General features: G+C 46.2%; 1 protein-coding gene across 1 annotated transcript in view; it reads left to right on the top strand.

The window, feature by feature from the left end:
* Positions 1-305: 305 nt before the first annotated feature.
* Positions 306-18,713, top strand: part of PITX1 (paired like homeodomain 1) — a 27,616-nt gene continuing 9,208 nt past the window's right edge. Inside the window, exons 1-2 of the mRNA XM_042447407.1 lie at positions 306-891; positions 8,856-9,064. Coding sequence (XP_042303341.1) covers positions 726-891; positions 8,856-9,064 — 375 coding nt within the window. The 5' untranslated portion in view covers positions 306-725. The remainder of the gene's footprint in view (positions 892-8,855; positions 9,065-18,713) is intronic.

Consider the following 18,713-nt stretch of genomic DNA (forward strand, 5'->3'; position numbering starts at 1 on the left):
CCTCCATTTATTATCCTGGGAGGTCCTCCATTTTGCGGGGCCTAGTCCTCCTTTGCGATGGGGGGGAAGAGGAGAAAGGCTCTGTTTGGGAGGGATTGCGCTGTCTCTTTAAGGAGCTGCAGGAGGGCCTCGGGGGCGCGCTGGGGCGCGGGCACGAGGTCTGGCTGGACGTGTGTGAGCTGCACATCCCTTCTCTCTCTCTTTCTGCCAAGAGGACGGGGAGGTTTGGGCCCTGGGGAGGGGAGGAGCTTCGCCTCCCCTTCCAGCCTTCCCTTCCCGGGCAGGTCACTCCAAGCCCGCGCCTTCGGAACCAGCCGCCTCACCCCGATCGCCGCCTGTTTTTCTTCCCCATTTTGCCCTCCTTCTTTCCAGCTTGCCCTCCACTCCCCGCACATGCAGCCCCGGAGCCCTTGGCAGTGCCTCTCACTCCCCCAGCCCAGCCCGGCTCCTGGTGGATTTCAAACTCCCAGCCGTCTTCATCATCATCATCATCATTTTTTAAAACATTGACCTATACATATATTTTGTGTTCTTTAAAAAACAGACTTCTCGCAGCCTCGATGGAATCATAATCATAATCCTCGTCCTGCATAGATCTGATATTTCCCCTCCCATTTTAAAAAAATCTATCTATATCTATATATCTCTCAAAGAACACCTCCGTCTCGGTGGGGCCCGAGGATCAGAGGACGGCCGAGCCCCTTCTTCCTTCCTTCCTCCCCGCAATGGATTCCTTCAAAAGTGGGATGAATTTGGAAAGGCTTCCGGACACTTTGAGGGCTCCGCCGCCTTCCCACGAGATGGCCTCCAGCTTCCATTTGCAGCGGCCTGCCGAAGCCAGGGAACCGCTGGAGAACTCGGCCAGCGAGTCCTCCGACACCGAAGCCCCAGGTATTCCTTCTCGGTATTGCTGTACTTGTTGTTGTTGTTGTTATAAAGTTTGCAAGAGGGAGGGAAGGGGGAAGGTATTCCCTCCCGGGGGGAAATCCACCCGAGGAGTATTTACGCGAAAATAATAATAATAAAAGCTTTATTTTTACCCCGCCTCTCTGTCAAAAGACAATCGAGGCTGCTTACAGTTAAAAAAAGATCCATACAGTACCCGATATCCCAATTATTCCCTCTCTCCCCTAAAAAAAACAATTAAACACATTAAACATTAAAATAGTAAAATCTGATGAGGGTGGAAGAATGGCGTTGAATTCATTTGCCTTCTGAATGCGGGGTAAAAGAGCCTTGGGGAGATTAAACTTGTCTTTCCGGCGGCAAACAGCAGCGAAAACAAGGGGATTTACTTCTGAGTAGACCTGTCACAGGAGCCCAAACTTTTTTCCATGTACCTTTTTTCCATACCTATTGCTCTCAGTGTGAGAAACTGTGTGTTGTCCCCAAACACAACACACAGTATCTGCAACTCGCTATTTCTTTGAGAGCTTCCATCCAGGCTGCGGTTTTGAACAGAAAAGTTTCTGGAATCGGGTCAGCTCTGCTGGGTTTATTTTCCAGTCTGAAAAGCAGCGTACGTGTGTGTGTGTGTGTGTGTGTGTGTGTAAAAAGATCTATTTTTTCAAAAATGCAACAAAACACAAAACCCAGGAAGGTTTTCAAAGTGGGGGATAAAAAGAAAACTCCAGACAAGACAGAAGGTAAATTTCCGGAGGTTTTATTCAGAAAGCCACATGACGTAAAAATTGACTTTGGAGGCAAAATGTCTCCAAAAAGGAAGGGTCTTTTTAAATAAATAAATCACTAAAAGAATGAGGGGGGGATGTTGACTCTAAAAATGCATGTTGACCATAACGCGAAATTCCAAAGTCCATATTGTGGCAATGCCTTCCCTAGGCCAGCCAAAAAGGCCCCTAAATGCCGGTGGGAGGCTGTCTATCCTATGCTTGTAAGTAAATAAAAAATCTTCACTGAGCTCAGGGGAGCTTACTCCCAGGTAAAGGAGCCTGTCCTAAATTTCAGTGCCTTAAATCTGTAGTTTTTCGGGAGACTTTGGGGTGTCTGGCTCAAAGCTAGAGAGTGTCTCCTCTAACGAAGGAAGAGATTCCCTTCTTTTCCCGCACAAGTCAGACTCACAAGATCAAGCCCTAGCTCTTGACTTGGGGTATTATTCAGCTCACTCCCGCCGTAAAACCCTGGGGAAGTTAACCCGCTGGGATTAAGGAAGACCCCAGCCTCGTTGGCTGCCCAGTTGTAACGTGGAGGTCAATGCCTTTCTTCCTCCCAACCACATAAACTATGGGATAGTAACTCCAAATAAACCGAAAAGGGTTATCATGGCTGCCTTCCTTGCTAGGGAGTGAAATCCCAGTTTTAGAGGCAGTCCAGGCTCCTCGGAAGAAAGTTCCAACGAGTTAGTAAAGATGTGTGTGTGTGTTGTGTGCCTTCAGGTTGTTTCTAGTTTATGCCCACCCTTGGGTTTTTGTTGGCAAGATGGGTTCAGAGGAGATTTTCCCTTGCCTTCCCTCTGAGGCTGAGAGTGTGTGACTTGCACAGGGACACCCAGTGGGTTTCCACCGTCGAACAAGGATCGGAACTCTCCAGAGTGCGAATCCAAACTCAAACCACTACTTGCTCTCCCGGGGAAATGTCCATAGGCCTTAGCAGCATTTTTCCAGTGGAGCTGGCAGTGGGTTCCAGTCCTAGCCCCTCTGGGTTCCTATAGAATCCAACGCCACAGTCCTAATAGCCACTTACTCTCTAGTAAGTGCCATTGCAATAGGGAGGAGTTGCATCTGAGAGCCAGGGTGGTGTAGTGCTTTGAGCGTTGGACTAGGACTCTGGAGACCAGGATTTCAATCCCTACTCAGCCATGGAAAGCCATTGGGTGACCCTGGGCAAGTCCCACTCTCTCAGCCTCAGAGGACGGCAATGGCAAACCCTCCTCCGAGGAAACGAACAAGAAAACTCCGCAATAGGGTCGCCAAAAGTAAAAAATATGACTTGGAGGCACACAGCAACAAGGCATGCAATGGAGTGGTGCTTCTGATGAGATTTCCTACCTCTCAGAAGACCTCATTGAGCTCTCAGGAGGGCAGGAAAAGGCTAGTGGCTTGCTTAACTTATTCCCACAAGAGAGTGAGAAAACAAAGTGTGTGAGAGAAAGAGAGAGAGAAGGAAGGGGACCTCTCTCACACACATACAAGAGCGGCATTGAGTAATATATACAAAGAGAGAGAGAGAGAGATATAATACTTCTATATCGACCGATCGCTATAGTCTCCTGAGCCGTGAGGACTGAGTGATATCTGTCCATGCTATTTATTGAGCGTAAACTGAGCAGAGGAAGAAAAAGAGGGAAAGTTGAGCTTTGTAAGAAGTGATAGTAATATTTCCAGTAACATATAATATACAGTAACACAGTAATATATAGTATGTAATATACATTAATACGGACTATAACAGTACTCGGCCCTGGGGTTGGAGTTCCTCCAGGAGAAATCCCTGCCCTGGACAGGCGTCCTCCTTTTCTAGGACACGTCCCACATTCCAACCTATAGTCCAGGAGGAACTCCCCGATGTCCTCCATTCCGAGCAGGACTAGGAAGCGTGAATGTATATTTATAGGAGCATATAGCTCCTTTGCGAGGAGGCCGCGTGGAGGTCCCCGGGCCTGGCTTCAATGGCGGCGGCAAGGAGAAGGGGAGATCGCTCCCTCCGGAGGCCGGGGCACCCCTCGACCCATGCCCAGGCCCTTTCACTCCTGGCAAGTGGGAAAATGGGCCCGGGCCAAGTAAAGCCAATGGGGGTTTGGGTTGCAAACTGCATCGGAGGCCCTGAGGAAGAAGACAGGCCGCTTCTTCCTTCTTCTCCAGCTCCTTCTCTATCTCCTTGAATGGAAAAGGGGAAAGGAAAAAGGAAAAAGTGAGGGGAGGAATCCGAGGCAAAGGGCGCAGTCCTCTGAATGGAGGAAGGTTGGGCTGAGGAGGACGAAATATGTATCTATGTATAGTATGTATATACTATATGTGTGTTAGAAATCAGAAGATGGCCATGGCAAACCCCCTCTGAAGAAACTTGCCAAGGACACCCCATTATAGATTCGCCTTAGGGTCGCCATAAATCGGAAACGACTTCAGGGCACACAGCAACAAAGTATAGTATGTAAAAAAAAGTGTGTGCGCGTGCGTATCTGCATACACACATATCACAAAACGCTACACTAAGCTGGCTCTAGACATTGGATGTCTCTACAGCCAGCTTGGTGTAATGTTTTGAATCTAAGGGACCAGGGTTCAAATCCCCCGTTTAACTAGGGAAACCCCCTGGGTGAGAGTCACCCGCTCTCAGCCTCCGAGGAAGACATCCTGTCTATGCTACGTATGTATTAGAAGCGTACTCTCTCTCAGCAAATCTTGCCACGGAAATCAGAATAGGCCTCAAGGCGCAGAACAACAAATAATATAATTTGTCCCTGTCCACAGCACACAGTATATATTACACACGCAGGCATATATATAAAATAAACATACTGTACAACCATAGTTTTTTGTGGGTTTTTCGGGCTTTGTGGCTATGTTCTATAAGAGTCTTATAGAACATGGCCACATAGTCCGGAAAAACCCACAAAAACTATGGATGCTGGCCATGAAAGCCTTCGACTTCACAAACATATAACTCTTTCTCTGCATGTATGTATATCTGTGTGTGTGTGTGTGTAAATTTATATACGCATATATGTTAATGTGTGTGTGTGTGTGTTATTGCTGTGTATTTCCTGAAACTTGGTAAAAATATCAACAGGGTTTTCTGGGACTGAGAGTGTGTGACTTGCCCAAGGTCATCCAGTGGGTTTCCACAGCCGAGTGGGGATTTGAACCTTGGTCTCAGAATTGTAGTCCAAAGCTGTCTGTCTGTCTGTCTGTCTGTCTCTCTCTCTCTCTCTCTCTCTCTCTCTCTCACACACACACACACACACACAGAGTGTGTGTGTGTATATATATAGATAGATAGAGAGAGAGAGAGAGAGAGAGAGAGAGAGAGAGAGAGATGTCTTCTGGCCTTCCTCGAGATCCTGTGTTTTGCTCTGGAGGGAAGACCTTTTCTCGCCTTCCTTCCTTCCCTTTTGGGCAAGCCTTGAAGGAAGTGGGCCTTCCTCTGCATCCGCACCCAATTGTCCGGCTTCGAAATCCTTTTCCTCGATGGTTTGGGCCCTGTCTTTGTGTGTCTTGGAGAGAGGCTGGCAGGGCTGGAAATGGTGCCTGGGCATCATCCCCAAGGAAGAATCCCCTCCTCCTCCTCCTTCTCTTCTTCTCCTTCTCCTCCTCCTCCCTTTTAACGAGGCTGCTGTGTTCCAGGCCTTGTTTGCTTTGCAAACCGCTTACTGGAAAGCGTGGCCGTCGGAGCGGCAATCTGGCCATTTCCCACTTTGGGGTTTCCATTTCACCGTTTGAACTCGCTCCTGGTTTGCTTTCAGAGCTCCCAGATAAGCCCAGAAGGAACTTCTGGAGGAGAAAAACAAAACAAAAAAGGATTGTGTATGTGTGAGAAAGAGAGAGAGAGTGAAGGAAGACAGCTTAAAACCGGTCCCTTAAAAGGGATGAGGTTGGAGAGATATTGCTCCTTCATCTGGGATTTCGAATACAGAGCAAGGGCGATCATAGAAAATAAGGCCTCGAAATTGCCTTTTCTGGGGAGTGAGCTTCGTAGCAGATTTAAACATACAAAGCAAAGGGAATCGAGTCTTCTTTGCTCGCTCCTTTCAAGCGAATAGTTTTTCTTGTTTTCGTATTTTGCATTTTCGCGGGGTAAACGGACACACACAACTTCTCTGTATAAAGAGGGGCAGGCTTTCTCTTTCTTTGTACATAGTTCTTGATCCGGGAAAAGTTCAAGCGTTTGAAATCTCCTCGGGTTTCAGTAGCAAGTCAATCGACGCCCTTTAATTTCCATCAGTGAAATGAATGGCTCGGAAGAGTTTGATTTTCTGGAGAGATCCCTATGCTTCGGATGTTTTGTTCTACATAAATATTGCTGTGGTTCATAACCTCTGGAGACGCGGGTTCAGCTATATACTTGGCCATGCCCACAGAAATACAAAGGCGGTAATCCCAAGCAAAAACCCTAGAAATGTTGATTTATAGTAATAATGTTAAATCGCATGATGGGGACAGGAAAAAAAACCTGGTCCGAAATCCCTCTGTCTCTGCCCCACAATGATACTCTATGGCCGAGAAGCACCAGTCCTGTGTTTTATTTCTCCCAAGGTAAAGCCATTTATTTTTGTTGCTTTAAAAATGCGAAATAAAAGGGGAGGGTGCTGCTCCTGGAGGCAGCCTGGTGCCTGGGGACTATATATCCCGCTTTAAATGGGGGATTTGCATGTGGACTCCCCAGGGCATATTAGGAAAGACCTGATCAGAGCCTGGTTGCAAGCCTTGGTTGGAGCAAATCGGGGCGGCTGGGCAAGAAGGAAATGTTCTGGGTTCATCACGATTAATTGATGGCCCAGTTCTGAACTTTTCTCTTCGGAAGGGAGTGCTTCCCTCCTTCTGGTTCTAAATAATGCGTTAGGAATTGGGTTGTGCCATGAATGGCTCCAGTGGCGCTTATACAAGAAATAATAAGTAGAGAAGATTTGGAATGGCTGTTCCTCCAAGCATTGCTAAGGAAAGCATTCCTAAGGAGTAGATCCCATTGGGGCTGGCAAGGTTTACTCTGGAGTAAACACGAAAAGGCTCGATCCCAGATCCCAGATCTATCAGGATTTCTGCCTAAAGTTATGAGTACCCGCCCTCCAGTCGGACTGAATCAGAGAAGCTCAGGGAGGCGTCCTCGTTAAGACTCCCATCTAAATTTATTTTGAATACCTGAAAGGACATTGGTTGCCAACGCCATCACTTGTCCTCCTAAAACAAGGGAAAATACACCTTCGTATCATTGAGATCTTCTCAGCTAAAAAGGGAAAGGTGTACGCGGGGAGTCATCGGCTGCCCAATTTAGTCCAATGCAGCCGGGTGAAAAATAATAAGAATAATGATCCAAAACACACTGCAGAAACAATCCAGTTTGAGACTATTTTAATTGCCTTGGCTCAGTGCTAGGGAATCCTGGGCATTTTCGTTCATTGTGGCATCAGAGCTCTCTGACAGCGAAGGCTAAATGGCTCACAAAACTACAGTCCCCAGAATCCCCAAGGAAATTAAAGCTGCCTCAGACTGGATTATTTCTCCCGTATGTTTTGGACCAAGAACTCGGAAACATGCCCATTTGAGACTCTCAAAATATGCCAGCCCACAAAGCCACTGATCATGCTGGCAGCCGTGGGCAGAGGCATTCTGGGAGTTGTAGTCCAAAAAAATCTAACTCTTCCAGAATTTAGAAATGTCCACAGGATTACACTTTAAAAACCCCATTGGTGGCCAATGTTTCGCCAAGGAAATTGTTAGGGTTTCCAAGTGATTTAGCCCTGCCAGGATCTGGTCCTGGAAACTTTTCTTCTTTTACTTAATGTATTTGTTGATAATCTCGTCCATGTCTACTCAGAAGTAAGCCCCAAAATTGAGTGTGGTTGACCACTGCTAGTAAAATGCAATGTGGATTGAAGGCATAGGCCTTTACCAAAAGAACCGGATAGAGGTTGTTGCCATAAACATTATAAATCAATGTTAGGCTTTGCGGAGGGCTTTTGTATACCAGTCAGTGCACATATCTTCCATTTTCGAAAGGGAAAAGAATTCAAACATGAATGCATCTTCTAAAAGTTTAGGTAGGAGTCGGAATTAAAGGACTGTTGTTTTATTCCGTCCCCTGTTGCTGTCAGGACTTTTACACAAATGGAAAAAAAAACAATTGGCCAAGTGTTAGAAATCCAAAATCCCAACGTAATCACTAATTATTTTTTTATTCCGGTTTTATGAAAAGCCCCATTCTTCGGATGCTTAGCAGCGAAGCCCGAGGGGAGTATACTTTCTTCTGATGCTGGTTGTTTTACCCTCTGACACGATAAGCAAATGTCCAGAGACAACAACACAGATCCATCAGGGAATTTCTCAAAGATCCGTCTGAGGAACTAGTCTGAGGTCTACATTAGCTTTCAACTTCTTTCTTTCAGTTAGTCTCAAAGGTGCTACGAGATCCCTTTGCACAGGGAACTTGTCGTAGAAACACCCACGACATCGAGACAACTTGTAAATCAAGTTTTCTGCCTTTAAAAAAGAGGAAAGCCCCAAATCCTCTCCGTAAACATGCCATCTATTAAAACAGCATCGTCATTTTCATCATCATCATCATGTAGACTGTGTATTTATTTATTTTCAAAAGAATCTTCTGCATAGACTAAAACCAGGCTATGTCAAATTCTGGATTTGTTTGTAATGGAAAATCTTCCCTCCTGGGTTGTGTTTGGCAAGACTTTTTGCACCAAAACACAGTGCAGAAATAATCCAGTCTGACACCGCTTCAACTGCCCTGGCTCAATGCTAGGGAATCCTGAGAATTGTAGTTTATTGTGCTCTCCGACAGAGAAGTCAAAACATGTCCGACAAAACTACAATTCCCTAGGATTCCCCAGCACTGAGCCAGGGCAGTTCAAGCGGCCTCAAACTGGATTATTTCTGCAGTGTGTTTCGGACCTTATAGTCCAATCTCTCTGTGCTGGAGAAAAAAGAGCGCCATCAGATTAATAATTCAGATTATTGCCTCCGAAGGCGGGCTGGTTGGGTTGAGCAGAGCCAAAGGAGAAGCACTAAGGGTTTGGGGCCTTGATTCAAAGGGTTGTTGTTGCTGGGGGTTTTCCCTGATTTTCCTTTTTAAAAATTCTCCTGATGCGACTTTCTCTCTCTCTCTCTCTCTCTCTCTCTCTCTCTCTCTCTCTGCTTGGCCCCTTCTTCCCTTTTGGTTGCCTCCAGAAAAGGAGCGAGGCGGCGTCCAGAAAAGCGACGACGGCGGCAACGCGGACGATCCAGCCAAGAAAAAGAAGCAGCGCCGGCAAAGGACTCACTTTACCAGCCAGCAGCTCCAGGAGCTGGAGGCCACTTTCCAGAGGAACCGCTACCCAGACATGAGCATGCGGGAGGAGATCGCCGTCTGGACCAACCTCACCGAGCCCCGGGTCCGGGTGAGCCGAGGGCCCCTTCCAAGGCAGCCCCACCGACCCCTCCCTTGGGTGGGGGCTCTTGCCTTGTAGGGACAGGAACCATCCCCCGGGAACTAGCCTTTGTCTATGGGAAGTCAATTGCAAGTTGGTCTCAAAGGGGTCGCAAGATCTCTCTACAACAGCAGCCACAAGACTGGAAAGAAGACAGCAAGAAAAACGGCAGCCCGAAAGGTCAAGAAAGGGTTGCTGTTGTTGCTGTTGTTGTTGTGTGACTTCAGGGGCAAGGGTGTAGAGAGATCTTGTAGAACTTGCCACTTCACTGCCACGCACAAAGGCTAGTTTCCAATGCCTTTGTTCACAAACGACCAGCGTTCAGCCTGGACTTGCCACTTCATTATCCTACACAAAGGATTTTGAATTTGAATTGACATTCTGACACACCAAGGGTATATACAGGTCTGTCTCTGGCTTTCCACTCGCCAAATGCATCTGAGGTAGTAGACCGATTTCTTTCTTACAGTGAGTCTCAAAGGTATCATTAGATCTCTCTACATACTGATTCTACAGACTAACACGGAATTCGAGGACAAGATCACCCCACATCATAATTATAATGTGGGGGGATCTTGTCCTCGAATTCAAAGATATAGCCATGTTAGTCTCTAGAATCAGTATGTAGAGATATCTTGTATAAATACATTATAATTATAATTAATGTAGGGTGATCTTGTCCTCGAATTCAAAGATATAGTTATAATATTACATTTATATTATATTATAAAATATAAAACTATATTATAATTATAATTATTTCTTGGCCGCCTTCCCCATGGATCAAGGCAGGTGCAACAACAGGCCAACAAATATGCATCAGTTAAGACTACAAGTTCAAAAATACATCTGTTTAAAAGAACCAATAGGACACAGCACACATTTAAAATTCATCGTTGACATTTTACAATTTTAAAAATCACTTGGATAGACCCACTGGAAGAGATTACTAGTTTTCTAAGTCTAGAGACGCTGTACTTCTATTGATGCACCCTAGAATCACATTGGCTCTTTTAGCTGCCACATCACACTGTTGACTCGTGTTAGGCTTGTGGTCTTCTAAGGTCCTATAGCGCGATCGTTCCTCTTGAGCGGCTACGTGTTTCTGGGATTTGCAGTTGAGGGAGAGGGCATTGAGAAGTCTCAGCCAGGGAGCTCTTAGGCATGACTGAACCACAAAAGCCAAAATGCCACAGGAGGCAGCCATAGCAGTAAAAGTGGAATAACAGCACGTACGAATATAGTCGTTTCCGATTTAGGGCGACCGTATCATTGGATTTTCTGGGGCCGAGAGTGTGTGACTCGCCCAAGATCCTTCCTCTCTTAAAGTAGATCCCCCGAAAGTCCTTCTAGGAAGGAGAAAGGCTCTTTTAAGAAGGTAGGGACGCCCTCGCCATGTCTGGAAACAACTGGGATAATTCTCTGAGTGTGTGGTTTTTTTACATTCGTCCCCTTTCCCCTTCCACTGCATAATAATAATAATAATAATAATAATAATAATAATAATAATAATAATAATAATAATTTTTGTAGGGAGAGGGTCTCCAGCCATTGTCCTTGTGGCTTGGGAAAAACAGGACTTGGCCAGGAAAGGCATCTTTCAAGGATTTACTGTTCTCCCCTGGATTAATTAAATGCAGCCATTTAATACCAAGCAGGAAATCTCTTTTCTCTTCGGGCGATTGTTGCGGGGAGGAAAGAGAGAGAAGCAAGGGGGGGTGCCAGCATCCGGATAACGAGGTTTCCTAAAAGCCTTCTGCCCCCTTCCTCTCTGGCTGGGGCTCTCGAAAAGAAACAAAAAATTAATGTAAACGCCAAGGGAAGGAGAGCCTTTCCCTTGCTTTTCTCCGATCAAAGGGGTGTCCAATTTTGGCATTCTTTTCGTGAAAGAGTCGCCTAGATCTGGCTTCGAAATGGGAAGCGCAGAGAGAAATGATTAGGTTGCAATCCGATTGCTAACCCCCCCAAGAGGAGACCCATTGAATCCATGAGGTTTACACGAGGTTTGCCCCCAGTCATGGATTCAGTGGGGCTACTCAGTTGGCTTTAGGATTCTGACCTTGAGGGTTGTGGAGAAAAGACAGGAAATAACCAGATGAGGCCAAGATTATGGCTTGACAAGATTAGGAGATTGCTCTCTTTTCCATTTGGTCTGGAGGCGTTGTGGGTTTGTGACCAAAACTTCCAAAATCCCCAGCCAGCACAGCCAGGAGCCATATGGCTGGAAAGTCCTGGGAGCTGTGAATTGGAAAAGTAAAATTTCGAAGAACTGGGATGAATATCCCTATGTGAATGTCTCTATATAAAGCTATAGGAGAAAAAAGAACTTGCAAAAGAAGAAGCATTTTTTGTAGCCAGGGCAGGTTTTATTTACGTGTTGTACTGCAGTATGGAAATCGTGCGGAAAAGTTTAATGAGGGTTTTTTATTTAATTTTTTTTTAATCCTGTTATTTGATAAGGAGGTGACTCCCATTCTGGAGCCCGGCCCAAAATACTGCCGCTGTTGTGCGCCTTCCAAGTTATTTCTGATTTATGGCGACCCAATCTCTGGGTTTTCTTGGCAGAATTTGTTAAGATCGGGTTTGCCATTGCCTTCCTCTGAGGCTGAGAGAGTGTGGCTTGCCCAAAGTCACCCAGTAGGTCTCCATGGCCTAGCGGGGATTCGAACCCAGGTCTCTCTCAGGGTCCTAGTTCAATACCGAAACCATTATTCCACGCTTGGTCTCTAAAACACTGAGCACGATCCACTCAAAAAGCAAAAGCCCCTCAAAGGCCGAAGCCCTTTGCAAGCGAGAATCCGAAACAGATCGGAGGGATTTAATCGCAAGGAACAATGCAGCCCATTGGACCGAAAGTCCTACTAAATTCAGCAGCTTTATTAATGCTTTCCTCTGCGTGAGTTCCGTAGGATGCATGGGGATTTCTTCCGAGTAAATGTGCGGCCAAATATATGGTTCTCGCAGAGAAGTGAATCTTCTAAATTCTTCTAAATAAACCCAACGGAGGATCGAGCTCTCAGGTTGGTTGTAGGTGCCCTTTTGTTGCTGCCTCGATTCATGGCAACCTTTTCATGGGGTTTTCTTGGCAAGATTTCTTCAGAAGAAGTTTGCTTCTGAATATAGCCAGCAAGCTCTGGCATTCCTTGGCAGCTGGATCTGGTGCCTTTCCGGGTGTTTAGACCGACCTCCTGCCCTTTCTTTGCATGGAAGGGAAACTAAGCCAAATGAATGGTACTTTGGGTTTAGGAAGTTTGTGTTCATAAGTGTGTAAGAGAGGCTGTGGAAAGAGAAAGAGAAGCGATGGTGTAATAGTTTGAGCATTAGACTATGGCTCTGGAGATCAGGGTCATGGAAACCCACTGGGTGACCTTGGGAGAGTCACACACTCTCAGCCTCAGAAAGCCGCCATAAGTCTTAGGGTCGCCATAAATCGACTGGAAGGCACACAACAACGCGAGAGACAGTGAGACCTCAAATTCGCTAATAACAGCAAGGAAACCTGTATTAGGTTGTGCTTCTTGGAGAGATTTATTTTATTTTATTCTGGTCATTGCTTTTAGCAGTCCCCCCCCCAACCCTTTGCCCCTAGATATTGTGGACTACAACTCCCATCAGTCTTAGCTCAAGCAGCCAATGCTTAGAGAAGCTGGGAGCTGAAAGTCTAAAACAGAGGTTCCCAACCTTTTTTTTTAAAGCCCCACACCGCCAGGAAATGTTTGACTGATGTTCGCACTCTCTACAAAAGTAATAGCAGATTTGAAGAGGAGGAAGTCTAGTTTCTAATTTTGGGACCGCAAATTGAACCACATACAATATTGAGGGTGAACTATTTAAAAAAAAACATGTTTAACTCAGTGCATAAAATGCATATCTAAATTGAGCAATTAGATTCTAAATCATTCGGAAAAAACACTGAGAAAAAATTAAGGGGGAAAAATTACTCCAAGGCCACAAGCCACTCTTTGTCGCAGCCCCCGAAACTCCATTTCGCTCCTTCTTCTGCTGCTTCTGGAAGTTCTAGTCAACCCCGGGTTGGGAACCCAAGACGTCTGGAGAAGCCAGTCCTTTAAGAAAGCCGTCATTGTTCGCACCAAAAAGAATGGCTGCAACCGCCATAGGAATCCGACTGGAATGGATTCAACACAAAATGCCCAAGAAACCTTCAGGTTTAATCTCCGGGGCTTTTATTTTCTACCAGTTTCTAATCCAGCAAATTTACAGCCCAACTCCAGGCTAAATAAATTCTCCTGGAACCCAATGAGCTTCTAGGCCAGGCCAGAGTGACAGTCACCTTCGTTTCGGGCTTTAAATAGGATTAGTATTGTGGACCGTTGTCTAACTGTGGCCAAATAAATAAACACGGTTTCTCTCCCAGGGCAATTAAATGGAAGTGGGTTTTCCATGCAATCCAGGGTAAAGGTGAATGTGGGACTTCAACACCCATCAATACCGGTGGCTGGATCCCATGGGAGTTGGGGTCCGACAAAGCACCCCTTGGAGAAGGCTGGCGAAGCGGGTCTCCTTCTGAGGCTGCGGCCACACTGCCGAAACAATCCCTGTTGACACCACTTGAACTGCCATGGTTCAGAACGCTATGAAATTCTGGAATTTTTAGTTTTGTGAGATATTTCGCCTCCTCTGTCGGAGAGCTCCGGTGCCGCCACAAACTGCAAATCCCAGAATTCCATAGCATTGAGCCATGGCGGTTCGAGTGGTGTCAAAAGGGATTCTTTTTGCAGTGAGGGCCGACTCCGATTCTTTTGCAAATGCTGGGCCCGCTTCCGTTTCCTTGCTTGCTTGCATGTTTGTTTAAAGTAGTCCAACGGCAGAAAATGACCTGCGGTAGGGGAAGGATTAGTATTTTATTGGGCTTTCCTCTTTGCTTGTTTCTGCCTTGGAGAGTTTTGGTTTATTGGACTGGTTGGGGGGGGGGGAGATCTCTCTCCTCCCCTTTCTCTTCTTCCCTGCTCCCTCTTTCTTTTTCTGTGTTGTGTTTTTAGCTAGAAAAACTGGGTGCATTTAATCCTTGCTAAAGGGAGGTCGCTGGAAGAATTACAAGGCGTCCGAGTTAAGATGGGGGGGGGGGGGGGGGTAGAGATGGGTCCTTCTGTGTGGCACCTTCCTCAAGCCCCTTCATAAACTAAAAAAGCCCCTCGATTTCCCTCCTTCATTGGTGCAAGGCCCGAGGAGGGGGCTTAGCATGGACTATTTGGACTAAACTCAGTTGCAAGACGGCATCAGAGTAGTTTGCAAGACCTGAGCAGGACAGTGGGTGACTGAGGTCCCAAACACACAGCAGAAATAATCCAGTTTGAGACAGCTTTAACTGCCCCGGCTCATTTCTAGGGAATCCTGGGAGTTTATCACAAGGGAGGAATTTCTCTTAATTTCGAATGAAAAGAAAGTGGGGCCAGAACGCATTCACGTGAATTCACTAGTTCAGTAAATTTACGTGAATTTGAATTGCGTTGGAACTGACTTCCTATTGCCCCAAAATAGCTTGCTGTTGCCCAAAAGGAAAGTATGTGTGATCACCTCTCACGCAATGACGTAGTTTAAGGTGGTGCTGGAGTTCTCTGACAGAGAAAGCTAAATGTCCCACAACACTATATTTCCCAGGATCCCCTAGCCAGTACTGACCTAGGGCAGTTAAAGCGGTCTCAAACGGGATTATTTCTGCAGTGTGTTTTGGACCTGAGACTCTCAGAGGTTTCTAATTCATGTGAGCATTGTGTGCCTTCAAGGCACTTTCCGGTTTATGTACACTAGCATCCAATGATATCTTTCTGGGACCAACCACAAGGCATTATATTTATATTTATATTGTATTCCTGTTTTGTGAGTTTTGGATGCTAGTGCACTTTGCTATATGACCAACAGGGCTTGATATGTTTCCAGCTTGTGGAGAACCTTTCACGGGATTTTCTTGGCAAGGTTGGTTTAGAGGCGGCTTGCCTTTCTCTGAGGCTGAGAGTGTGTGACTTGCCCAAGTTTACCCAGCGGGTGAGTAGAGATTACAGTCCTGGTCTCCAGAATCATAGTACAGCCCTCAAACCACTGCACCAGGCTGGTTCTCCCTCCCATTCATAGGGTCGCCATCAATGAAGAATAGATCCATTTAAATCCGTAGGTTTTACATCAGTGTTGCACTGCCCTCCAGATGTTGATTCAGCGGGCTTAACTCTAGTCGCGATTAACAAACTAATTTAAGGCTTGGGTTGTTGTTGTTGTTGTTTTAAAAAATGTTGGATATGATGGTTTTGGTTTTGGTGTGCAAAGGGGGCTTCCAAGTCGGATAGTGTCCTCTCGTCCTCCTTCATTTCTCTAGGCTTAAAGGGATACCTTGGACTGGGCCCACTCACGGTAACCAGATGTCCTCACCCCAAAATGGAGGGCCTTCAATAAAAATGGAGGACGTGGCCAAAGGAAAGCTTAAAAACACCCACATAAATGTAAAGCCATGCTTCTTCGTCATGCTCAAAATGGAAGACATTTTGGGATTCCTCCTGGACACAAGGCGGAAATCTAGGGCGTGTCCTGGAAAAGGAGGACCTCTGGTCACCCTGGACCTAATCTGTCCCAAAGGAGGGACCTAGGAAGGAAAGAAGGAAGGAAGGAAACCAGCTGATGGCTTTTTCGGCCTTACAAATAAATGGGGTGGGATCAAAAAACGAACTGGCTTAGAAATAGCTCTCCCAGAGCCAGACAACCCGAGGGGTTCAATATTTCTTTCAAAACCCCAATCAGGTGAGCTTCGGATGGGACGCCTCCCAGATCTTGAGTTCAATTGGAGTTATTCCTGCCTCTTATTCCTGACTCTTTCTGGGTAGGATTCAAAGCAGGGCAGAAATTGAACGAAGGATTTCGGCCAGTTTAAAGAATAAACCTGGGGTTTATTTATAGTTACCTCTATAGTAACTACAAAGTAGCTTTGGGAGACTACAGGGTGACCAGATGTCCCAACCACCAAGGAGGAGCAGGCACCACAAAATGTAGGACATTATAAGAAAAAAAAAAATTAGGACATAAGCAAAGAAAACTAAAACCATTCCCATACATGTAAATTCATGATTCTTGGTCCTGCTCAAAATGGAGGACGTTTTGGAATTCCTCCTGGACAGAAGGATGAAATGTAGGACTTGTACTGAAAGAAGGAGGACGCCTGGTCACCCTGGGAGGCAACTCCCGCGTTAGATTTTGAGGAAAAAGTATATTCGGATAAAAGTGGCTTGTTTTGTAACGAAGAGAATCGTCTTTCCCCCCTTTCGCATTTATATAGGAAAATGTTCCTACAAGGCTTCCTTCTGAGTAAATCTATCTAGGCACACTTATGGTGAGAATTAATGGGATGCGCTTCTTCCTGTTCATTTATATGTACTGATAATATTTATTTATTCCATTTGTATGCCGCCTTTCTTCCAGAAGGGACCCAAGGCAGATCACAGATAAAAGCATTTAAAAAAAATTACAATAAAATTCAAAGCGGTCAAAATGATGTAAAAACAGCACAAAAGTACATTGAAAAATGTACAAAAATTAAAAGTATGACCAAAACAGCAACTAAGGCATACTTCCTTAGATCGGAGAAGGTGATTTAGGGTGACGACTCCAGCCAAAGTGAAGCAATAATTTCAAGCCCTGCCGATTTTAGCAGAAGGGGTTCTTCATCTCTGCTCCTGCTACAATTAATTTATTAGCATCCTCCAAGGCCCCGATTCCCAATGGGAAGGCCGCTGAGCATCCCAGGACCACGACTGATGCGCCTTTTAAACCCCTCCATCTCCTTCCGATAGTTTCCATAAAATGAATCCCGCCCCTTTTACCCGGGAGTAAATAGAACTGCATTAAATGAAAGTGACTTCCGAGTACAGTAGAGGCTTCCTTGGGGAAAAACGCCGATTCCTCTGTTCCCGATCCTGGACTTTCCTAGATACATTCTTATTTTTCTTCCCCCAGAGGGTCCCTCCAACTCCGGCTCAGTCAATCCCGCCTTAATTTGCTAAGAGGACCTTCCTTTTAAAACGTCTCGAAGCCACCATTAAAACGATTAGTCTCATTTTCAGGAAATTCCTGTCTGGAAGCCCCTTCTGAGAAATGAATGGCTGAGTCTGATTCCCTCGTTTCCTCTTTGGATAGTTCCAGGGGGGATCCTCTCTCCCTCCTCCCCAGTTTCCCTGCCCTTTCCCCCTTCAGTTTCCCCTTTTCCTTCCCCATTCTTCCTGCCTCAGCATCCGCCCTGACCCATAGCCAAGAGGGCTTGGACCACGGACTCCGCTGAACCCGATGGAGGCCGGGGTTCGAATCCTGCTCAGCCATGAAGCTCACTGGGTGACCTTGGGCAATTCACATGCTCTCAGCCTCAGGGGAAAGCAATGGCAAACCTCCTCTGAACACATCTTGTCCAAAAAAAAAACCCTTATTAAAATTATTATTATTATTATTATTATTATTTATATGCCGCCTCTGCCGCAGGATCGGGTCTTAGGCCTTAGGGTAGCCATAAATCGGAAGCGACTTGAAGGCACACAACAACAACAACAAGCTGGAGGCAACTAACCCATACACACATACCTGAGAGTACTCTGAATTCGGTGGGAATGACTTCGGGGTAGACAAGTCTAAAATTAATTATATTGTGGGATTTTCTTGGCAATATTTGCCTTCCTCTGAGGCTGAGAGAGTGTGACTACTTACCCAAAGTCGCCCAGAGGGTTTCCATGGCCGTGGATCGGGGATTCGGACCCTGGTCTCCCAGAGTCCTAGTCCAGCACTATTCTAGGCTTTCTCCTGCCTTTCACCCATGGCTAAGAAAACACAGGGGCTCTTGGGGAGGCTTAGGGCAGAAACCTTGCTCCCTTGGGTTCCAGACCCGAGGCTGCATCCACACACTGCCGCCACAATCCGGTTTGGCACCGCTTGAACTGCCATGGCTCCATGCTATGGAATTCTGGGAATGGTCGTTTCCGGCCGGGTCTGTGCTTGGGGTTATGAGCTGGGCAGCTTTTCCTGTTCGGGGAGCCCTGGCTTTTTATAAAAGGGAACTCAAAACCTTTCCCCTGAAGAGGCATTTCCCGCAAATCTCCCCCCTCCTTTCTGGGTGAGTGGTTTGCGGTGGGTCTCTCCCTCCCCTCCTCTTCCAGCTCCATCAAGCCTCCTTTTCCTTTCCAGCAGCAAAGGGCTGTAAATTCAGAGTACGAAGCGTAAAGGCAGATGCTGCCTTCCGAGCCAAGCAGGCCATCCAGTCATCCATCCATCCCGCGATCAATAAAACGGAGGGGTTTGGTGGGTCCTGTGTTTACCTTAGACTAGGGACTGGGTCGGTTTCCCTCCTGTTAGCAAAGCCTCCTTTGAAGGAGATAAAGCCCACCGCTTTGTGTCCCGTACTGAGAGGAAAGCAGAACAGAAACCAAGTTAACAGTAAATAAAAGGGTCCTGCTCTGGGGCACAGGAGACAGCCGCCCACAAGGCATGGGCCTGGTGGCTTTGTCGATCGGGGATTGTTTCATACTGAAGGGAAGGGGTAAATGAAGGAGAAACAGAGGCTGGAAAGGACCATTCTGAGACTTGTAATTATTATTATTATTATTATTATTATTATTATTATTATTATTATTATTAT

Source organism: Sceloporus undulatus, chromosome 2, assembly GCF_019175285.1.
Source record: "Sceloporus undulatus isolate JIND9_A2432 ecotype Alabama chromosome 2, SceUnd_v1.1, whole genome shotgun sequence".
Classification (NCBI taxonomy): Eukaryota; Metazoa; Chordata; class Lepidosauria; order Squamata; family Phrynosomatidae; genus Sceloporus; species Sceloporus undulatus.